At 37.9% G+C, this 9,883-nt stretch overlaps 1 protein-coding gene across 1 annotated transcript in view; it reads right to left on the reverse strand.

The window, feature by feature from the left end:
• Positions 1-2,194: 2,194 nt before the first annotated feature.
• Positions 2,195-9,883, reverse strand: part of ZNF546 (zinc finger protein 546) — a 17,028-nt gene continuing 9,339 nt past the window's right edge. Inside the window, exon 5 of the mRNA XM_023508220.1 lies at positions 2,195-4,876. Within this exon, the coding sequence (XP_023363988.1) occupies positions 2,760-4,876 (2,117 nt within the window). The 3' untranslated portion in view covers positions 2,195-2,759. The remainder of the gene's footprint in view (positions 4,877-9,883) is intronic.

Consider the following 9,883-nt stretch of genomic DNA (forward strand, 5'->3'; position numbering starts at 1 on the left):
TTGGAAAGCACATTCTGCTACACCAAGTGAATGAATGTAGAGTAAGAAAGTGTTATGACATTATATGCCATCTGATGGGTTAAAAATTAAAATACAATATCTCCTTTTGAGTAATCTTGCCAAAATATTTAATCGCTACTTAATTGGCTCTCTACTCCTAATTTCCAGTTCACAGGAATTACTGGGGATAAAGGTACACATACTATGAATGGGCTCGGTGCCAGCCATATGTACCAACTCTGGTGGTTCAAATTCAGCCCTGGCCAACTGAAACAACAATGAAAACTGCAACAAAAAAATAGCTGGCCATTGTGGTGGGCACCTGTAGTCCCAGCCACTTGGGAGGCTGAGACAAGAGAATTGCTTAAGCCCAAGAGTTTGAGGTTGCTGTGAGCTGTGACACCATGGGACTCTACCCAGGGCAACACAGTGAGACTCTGTCTCAAAAACAAAAACAAACAAACAAAACAAACTTTGACCGCCTAATGTGCACAATGCAAGGATACCCTTCAAAATAGCTTAGACTAAATTATAAATGTCTTACCACAAAAAATAAGTGAAGTGATAGTTATGTTAATGAGTTTGATTTAAGCATTCCATATTGTATATCAAATATCACATTATACCCCATAAATGTATAGTTATGATTTAATAAAAAATGAAATAAAATAATAAAAATGCTTTGAAAAAAACAATGATAAAAATCCAGAATGTGACATTCTACAAGACAACTATTCTGAACTCTTAAAAAGTCAATGTTGAAAGAAAGTTGCTGGAGGATTGTGGGAGTAAGGGTGTTCTTTGTTTAAAAAGAGACTAAATGCATAACCAAATGCAATTTATGAACTTATTTTCATTCCTGAATTTTAAAAAATAACCATGAAAATCATCATTCACACAATTAAGAAAAAAAGGACTGATTACAGATTATGGAATTATTATTAATCTACTTAGGTGTGAAGCTATATAGTAATTGAGTAGAAGGCAGCCTTTATTATTAGGAGAGGTAACATCATGGTGTGTACAATTTTTACACAAATACTACAGTAAAAAATATGTAAATCTTACATAGAGGCAAACTAAGTATGACAATATATTAATAATTGCTGGTCAGGCCCAGTGGCTCCTGTCGGTCATCCTAGCACTCTAGGGCCCAAGGCAGGTGGCTTGCTTGAGCTCACCGGTTTAAGACTAGCCTGAGCAAAAGCAAGTCTTTCTAAAATAAAAAACTGAACCAAAAGGATCTCTTGATCCCAGGAGTTGGATCACCAGCTATGATGCCATGGTACTCTACTCAGGGCAACAGCTTAAGACAATGACTCAAAAAAAAAAAAAATTGCTGAATCTAGAGTGAATATACCAGTGTTCATTGTACTGTTCTTTTAAGTTTTCTAAATGGACAATGGTCTTTTGATTATTAGTTTCTAACATCATGAGTTGTGGGCAGGAAAAGCAGACTGTGATGGATCTGCTTTTTGGATTACAAAAAGTGTTACCGCTCACCATGATTCTTCAAAAGCTGTCATATAATCTTCACTCTTAGAATCTTCATACTCATCATATATAGAGATTTCTTTCTCACATGAATTTTCAGAGATGAATTCTGATTTTAGAAGAGGGAGTTTATTTTATTGGACTTTATCCACAATTATTTATCCAAATGTAGGTAAAGTATGAAAGGTAATAGATGTTTTTTACAAACTCCTTACATCCACAAGGTCTTCCTTTCACATGAATTTACGAATGGTACCACTAGTGATAAAAATATTTATTGAGTACATCCTGTGTGTCAAATACTCTTCTAAAGGTTTTATTTTGTATCAGCATTTCATCACAAAATTACTATGAAGAAGGTATTATTATTACAATTTTAAAACCAAGGCACAGAGAAGGATATTGCGAAGTACAAGGGCACAGATGGAAACATGAGAGTTACTGCAAAGATGTGCCATGAAGGCTGGGCACAGTGGCTCACACCTGTAATCCTAGCACTCTGGGAGGCTGAGGCAGGTGATCACTTGAGCTCAGGAGTTTGAGACCAGCCTGAGCAAAAGCAATATCCTGTCTCTACTAAAAGGGTGCCTGTAGTCCTAACTACTCAGGAGGCTGTGCAAGAAGAGTGCTTGAACCCTGGAGTTTGAGGTTGCTGTGAGCTATGACGCCCTGGCACTTTACCCAGGGTGATGGAGTGAGATTAAAAAAAAATGGATATGTCATGGCTCTAGTCTCTCCCACACTCATTATATTAATAGAATCATTTTTTTCTGTTACAGTGCTGTATAAAGTGTGGTCCATGTGCTGACACTGGTCCACAAATTGTTTGCTTTGGACAGCAAGGAGTTAAGGTACAGACAATGAAAGCAAAGTATTATGAAACTTTTACAGTGATTTGAGAAAGCTAATTTACTTCAGTTAAATTCAACTAGGGCTTTTGTGTGTCTGTTTTTCCTTCCATTTCATTTTTGTGGTAATCCAATATTACTGCATTTTACAGAAGCAATGTTTAACACCAGTTTGCAGAAGAAAAAAGTCCTTGATGGTTTGACATGCACTGCACCAGTATCAACTGCTAAAGTTTAACCACTATTGAGTGATGCTACACTTTTTCAATTCTTTGAATTAAGATGTAATGCCATTTCTGTTGAACTGTGAGAATGAAGCAAAAGGGATTTGCACATGTTCCCTAACAAATAAAAATTGTTTTAAATTATGAATTCTCTGTTATTATAAAAGGCATTTCAAAAAGCCATTGTATTCTTTTACATTATGCATAGGGTTTCCTCATTAATATGATTTCTCTGATGTAAAGTAAGTTGATCACTACGAATAAAGGCTTTCCCACATTCTTTACACTTATAGGGTTTTTCACCAGTATGAATTCTGTGATGCCGAGTAAGTTCTGAATTAACACTGAAGGCCTTCCCACATTCTTGACATTTATAGGGTTTCTCACCAGTATGAACTGTGTGATGACGAGTAAGTTCTGCTTGAAGACGAAAGGTATTCCCACATTCTTTACACCCATAAGGTTTCTCACCAGTATGGAGCCTAAAATGTTGAGTAAGATGATACCGACGACTAAAAGTCTTTCCACATTCCTTACATTTGTAAGGAATCTCACCAGTGTGAATTCTTTGATGTAAGGTCAGTTGATAACTACAAATAAAAGCATTCCCACATTCATTACATACATAGGGTTTCTCACCAGTATGGATTCTGTGATGTTGAGTAAGATGATAGTGACGACTAAAGGTCTTCCCACATTCCTTACATTCATAGGGTTTCTCGCCAGTATGAATTCTGTGATGTTGAGTAAGATGATTGCTACGAATAAAGGCTTTCCCACATTCCTTACATTGATAGGGTTTATCACCAGTATGAATTCTGTGATGCTGAGTAAGTTCTGTTTGAAAACGAAAGGCCTTTCCACATTCTTTACATTTATAGGGCTTTTCACCAGTGTGAATTTTATAATGTTGAGTAAGATTATAGCGCCGACTAAAAATCTTCCCACATTCTTTACATTCATAGGTATTCTCATTGGTGTGAATTCGCTGATGTGAAATAAGTTGGTTGCTACGAATAAAAGTCTTTCCACATTCCTTACATTCGTAGGGTTTCTCACAAGTATGAATTCTGTGATGTCGGGTGAGTTCTGCTTGGAGACGAAAGGCTTTCCCACATTCATGGCATGTGTGGGGTTTCTCACCAGTATGGATTCTGTAGTGTTGAGTAAGATGATAACGACTACTGAAGGTTTTTCCACATTCCTTACATTCGTAGGGAATCTCACCGGTATGAGTTCTTAGATGCAAAGTAAGGTGATATCCACAAATAAAAGCCTTCCCACATTCTTTACATTCATAGGGTTTCTCACCAGTGTGAGTTCTATGATGCCTAGTAAGTTCTGTTTGAAGGCGAAAGGCCTTTCCACATTCTTTACATTCATAGGGTTTCTCACCAGTATGAATTCTATGATGTCGAATAAGTTCTGCATGAAAACTAAAGGACTTACCGCATTCTTTACATTCATAGGGTTTATCACCAGCATGAATTTTCTGATGTTGAAGAAGGTATGAGCCATGACTAAAGGACTTTCCACATTCATTACATTTATAGGGTTTTACACCAGTATGAATTCTCTGATGTTGACTAATATGTCGTTGCACCCTAAAGGTCTTTCCACAAACCTTGCATTCATAAGGCCTCTCACCAGTATGAATTCTTAGATGTTCAGTAAGCTGATAATGAAGTCTAAAGGCCTTCCCACATTCTTTACATTCAAAAGGTCTCTCCCCTGCATGAATTGTCTGATGTACTCTAAGGTCTCTAACTCGGCTAAAGGTTTTTCCACATTCCTTACACTCATAGGGTTTTACACCAGAATGTATTCTCTGATGTTCAGTAAGGTGATAATGAAGTCTGAAGGCCTTCCCACATTCTTTACATTCATAAGGTCTTTCCCCAGCATGGATCGTCTGATGTACTCTGAGATCCCCCACCCGATAAAAGGCCTTTCCACATTCCACACATTTATAGGGTCTCTCACCAGTATGAATTCTCAGATGTTGAATAAGGTATGACTGTTGTCTAAAGGCCTTCCTACATTCCTTACAATCATATAATTTCTCGCTAGTATGAATTTCCTCATGTAGTGGAAGAGATACTGGTTCTTGAATTATCATTTGACTAACACATCTCATCTGATTTTCCTCTTGTCTCTCAAATTCATGTTTGTATTGCAAATCATTTCTGAAAATGGTGTCCTCATGGATGTAGGTGTTACATTTTTCTGCTGTCTGCAGTTGAGATAAATGTATTTCATAAACATCCTTTTCCGGAAATAAATTCTTGGTGGCATACTTGCACTCCAAATCTGCAAAATTAAAAAAAAAAAAGCAAACAAATACTGTAATGTTATTTTTATGTGGGATGTGGAGGTTCCATCTTATAGTAGACAAACTGAAATAATACATAGTAGAAGTAAAGGACTTTGGTTCAGCCCCTGTAGCTCAAGCAGCTAAGGCACCTGCCATATACACCAGAGCTGGTGGGTTTGAATCCAGCCCGGGCCTGCCAAACAACAATGACAACTATAATAAAAAAATAGCCAGTTGTGGTGGAAGCCTGTAGGCCTAGCTACTTGGGAGGCTGAGGCAAGAGTATTGCTTAAGCCTAGGAGTTGGAAGTTGCTGTGAGCTGTGATGGCACAGCACTCTACTCAGGGCTACAGCTTGAGGCTCTGTCTCAAAATAAATAAATAAATAAATAAATAAATAAAATAAAATAAAAGTTTTTAAAAAATAGAAGTGAAAGATTTAGATCAGGGGTCAACAAATCTTTTATGTAAAGGACTAGATAGTATAATAAATATTTTAGGTCTTATAGGGCATGTGGTCTGTGTCACAATTATTCAGCTCTGCTGTTATACCACAAATGCAACCATACACAATATGTAATTGAATGAGCATGACTGTTATAACAACATTTTGTTTACATATACTGAGATTTGAACAAAAAATTTTTACATGACACAAAATATTATTCTACTTTTGAATTTTCAACCATTAAAATGTAAAAACCCAGCTCGGCACCCATAGCTCAGTGGCTAGGGCACCAGCCACATACAGTGGAGCTGGTGGGTTCAAACCCAGCCTGGGCCTGCCAAACAATGACAACTACAACCAAAAAATGGCCCAGCGTTGTGGCAGACACCTGTAGTCCCAGCTACTTGGGAGACTGAGGCAAGAGAATTGCTTAAGCCCAGGAGTTTGAGGTTGCTGTGAGCTGTGACACCATGGCATTCTACCAAGGGCAACATAGTTAAGACTCTGTCTTTAAAAAAAAAAAAAAAAGTAAAAACCCGCTGGTTGTGGTGGCTCACACCTGTAATCGTAGCACTTTGTGAGGCTGAGTGGGCAGAATGCTTGAGATCAGACTTTGTCTCTACTAAAGATAGAAAAACTAGCCAGGCATTGTGGTGGATGCCTGTGAGTCCCAGCTACTTGGGAGGCTAAGGCAAGAGGATTGCTCAAGACCAGGAGTTTGAGGCTACTATGAGCTATGACTCTATAGCACTCTACCCAGGACAAGAGAATGAGACTCTGTCTCAAAAAAAAAAAAAATAGTAAAAGACAGTTATAACTCATATGAGCCATGAGCCATGCAAAAACAGGCAGTGAGCTATTTGGTGCAAGGGTTGTAGTTTGCTGGCTCCTGGCTTAGAGAACTCTAAATTATTGTTATAAAAAAAAATTTTTTTTTGAGACAGAGTCTCAAGCTGTCACCGTAGGTAGAGTGCCGCAGTGTTATAGCTCACAGCAACCTCCAACTCTTGGACTCAAGTGATCTTCTTGCCTCAGTTTTTCTATTTTTAGAAGAGATAGGATCTTGCTTTTGCTTAGGCCAGTCTAGAACTCTCAAGCTCAAGCAATCCACCTGCCTCACCCTCCTAGAGTGCTAGGATTACAGGTGTGAGCCACCATGCCCAACCTATTGTTATGAAATTTGAAAGAAAGTGAAAAGATATCAGAAAATGATGTGACTTTTTAAAAGGGTACAGTAGGTGAGTAGGGGAATAGGTTAAATCAGTAGTCCTCATATTTAGGATGGATTTAGAGGAGTTTCTTACATATACTGCTCCAAATCAAATATAGGCACCAAACCAGACAAACTTAATCAAAATCTATAGGGGCAAAATCTTAGATCTGTGCATTTTTGACCATTTTTATCAATGATTTTGATGCAAATCATTCTCATAATCTGTACCTAATTCTCTTCCTAAAAATGTCTCTTTTCCTTAGAATAAAGTACAAAGAGTACAATGGATAAAAAGCACTTGTCTGTAAGATTTGTGTGAGGTACTGTCCTCTTTGTTTTCAATAGTCTACCACAAAGAATGCTTTCAGATCCTATAAAATGCCACAAACTTTACTGAATCTTAAGGAATTTTATATGCTACTTCCTCTCCCAGGAGTCCTCTGACTGGTTCTTAGTATGGCCGGCTCCTTTTCACCCTTAAGGTCTCAGGGTATATGTTGTTTTGTCAGAATGGTATCCCAGCTGACAATATTTAAGTCAGTCCAAGTCCTTTTTTTCTTTTTTCTTTTTTTTTGAGACAGCGTCTCATTTTGTCGCCCTCGGTAGAGTGCTGTGCTGTCACAGTTCACAGCAATATCAAACTCTTGGTCTCAAGTGATTCTCTTGCCTCAGGTTTCCAAGTAGCTAGGACTACCTGCACTCACCACAACACCCAGCTATTTTTAGATACGCAGTCTCGCTCAGTCTGGAACCTATGAGCTCAGGCAATCTACCCACCTCAGCCTCCTAGCATGCTAAGAATACAGGCGTGAGCCACTGAGCTTGGCCTCCAGTCCATGTTCTAATACTCAGTTATGTGGACTTTCTCAATTATATGTTCACTAATTTTTTCATTTCTTGTTCTGTACATTTTCTTACGCCTCCAATTCCATAAGTATAGATACTATCTGTTTCAATTCCTGCCATCCAATAACAATCTCTAATACACATAGGATGTTTTGAATAACTGTAGAATTAACCACTGGGTTCAAGAAGATAATAAAAGTAGATATTACAAACGACAGCAAGGACAACAGCTAAATATAATAATAATTTCCCCAAATTAGAACACATTTATGAATGTATCTCCTTGATTTCAAACTTTCTCATCCAAGTACAGCAATTAAATATACTCTTTCCTATATCATCATTTCCCTTGGATGAAAAAAATGGACATCCAAGATTGCTCAGTCAAAAGTATAAATGGAAAAATGTCATTTTTATATTTCATCATTCTCCAATTACCTATTGTTACATTGAACATTAGGTATCTCCAGAACTTTAGATTCCACTCTGTATATAGCCATTGTAGCTTTTCCTTGTCCCTATCTCAACTAAAGTACTGACCTATTTTATTTTGGGAGCATCAGTTCAGTTTTATTATTATTCACTCAATCCATGGATGCTCAAACTCACTGCTATTTAATAATAACACTGCAGACTAGGCATGGTGGCTTATACCTACAATCCTAGCATTTTGGGAGACTGAAGTGGGATGATCATTTGAGGCCAAGAGTTCAAGACCAGCTTGGGCAACAGAGTGAGACCCTGTCTCTACAAAAATAAAAGTAAAATAGGCCATGCCTATGGCTCAATGAGTAGGGCGCTGGCCCCATATGCCAGAGGTGGTGGGTTCAAACCTGGCCCTGGCTAAATAAGTAAATAAATAAAGTAAAATTAAAAAAATTGACCAGGTACGATGGTGCATGTCTGTAGTCTTAGCTACTTGAGAGATAAGGACAGGAGGATTGCTTAAGCCCAGAAGATAGAAGTTAAAGTGAGCTATGATTGCATCATTACACTTTAGTCTGGGTAACAGAGCAAGACCCTGTCTCTCTCTCTTTTTTTTTTTAAGAGACAGAGTCTCACTTTGTTGCCCTCTGTAGAGTGCCATTGCGTCACAGCTCACAGCAACCTCCAGCTCTTGGGCTTAGGCAATACTCTTGCCTTAGTCTCCCAAGTAGCTGGGACTACAGGCGCCTGCCACAATGCCCAGCTATTTTTTTGTTACAGTTTGGCCAGGGCTGGGTTTGAACCTGCCACCCTTGGTATATGGGACTGTGCCCTACTCAGAGCCATAGGCACCGCCCAAGACCTTGTCCTTTAAGAAAAAGTAATGATTACATTGCAGGTCCTGGCCAGTAGAGTAAGGCAAAAACAATAATATATAAATCAGAAAGGAAGAAAATAAAAGCCTTTATTCCCAGATGTTCACTACTAGCCCTCCAAAAGAAATATCTACCGTGTTTCCCTGAAAATAAGACACTGTCTTATATTTATTTTTTCTCAAAAAGACACACTAGGGCTTATTTCCAGGAGATGTCTCCACACTAAAATGTATGGGCGCTGCATAGCCATGCCCATCACTAGGTCTTATTATCGGGATAGGCTTATATTTAACAAATGCATAGAAATCCTGCTAGGGCTTATTTTTGGGTAGATCTTATTTTCAGGGAAACACAGTAAGTCCTAATTCCCAGAGTCTGTGAATGTGACCTAACTTGGAAAAAAGTCTTTATGGATGTTATTGACCCCAAATTTAGAGTCTACCCTAAATCAACAGCAGATGTACTTTTAGGATTGAGGCAGAGGGAAATTAGACATCAGGCATCTAAGAGTAGGTGCTCTGAAGATCAGGCAGAGCCTGGAGTGATGAGTCTACAAACTTAGGAAAACCAGCAAGCACCATTGTTTTCATAAATTGTTGGATTTAAATGGCTAAAGTTTTAATTAGAATTTTTGCATCTGTGTTTATGAAGGATATTGATGGTAGGTTTCTCTTCTCATGTTTTTGTCTGGTTTTGGAATTAGGGTAAGGCTGGCCTTATACAATGAGTCTGGAAGTTTTTCCTTCTCTTAAAGTTCCTGGAAGAGTTTGTGTACAATTGATATACAAATGTAAAAGCCAAAAACTATAAAATTTCTAGAATAAAACAAAACTTTCATGTTTCACAATGATTTCTTAGATACTGAAAAGAGGATCCATTAAAGGAAAAAGTGATAAACTGAACTTTAAGAGCTTTTACTATTCAAAAGATACTGTTATGAGAATAAAAAGATAAGCCAAATAACGGGAGAAAATCTTTGTAAATCATATATATGATAAAGGATTTATAGATATATCCAGAATACATAAGGAACTCTCAAAACCCAATAATAAGGAAACAAACAACTCAATTAGAAAATGCATAAAAAGGCTTGGCAACTGTAGCTCAGTGGCTAGGGTGCCAGCCACATACACAAGAGCTGGTGGGTTTGAACCTGGCCCGGGCCTGCCAAACAATGACAACTCCAACCAAAAAAT

Source organism: Otolemur garnettii, unplaced genomic scaffold (assembly GCF_000181295.1).
Source record: "Otolemur garnettii isolate 467f Iridium unplaced genomic scaffold, OtoGar3 scaffold00233, whole genome shotgun sequence".
Taxonomy (NCBI): domain Eukaryota; kingdom Metazoa; phylum Chordata; class Mammalia; order Primates; family Galagidae; genus Otolemur; species Otolemur garnettii.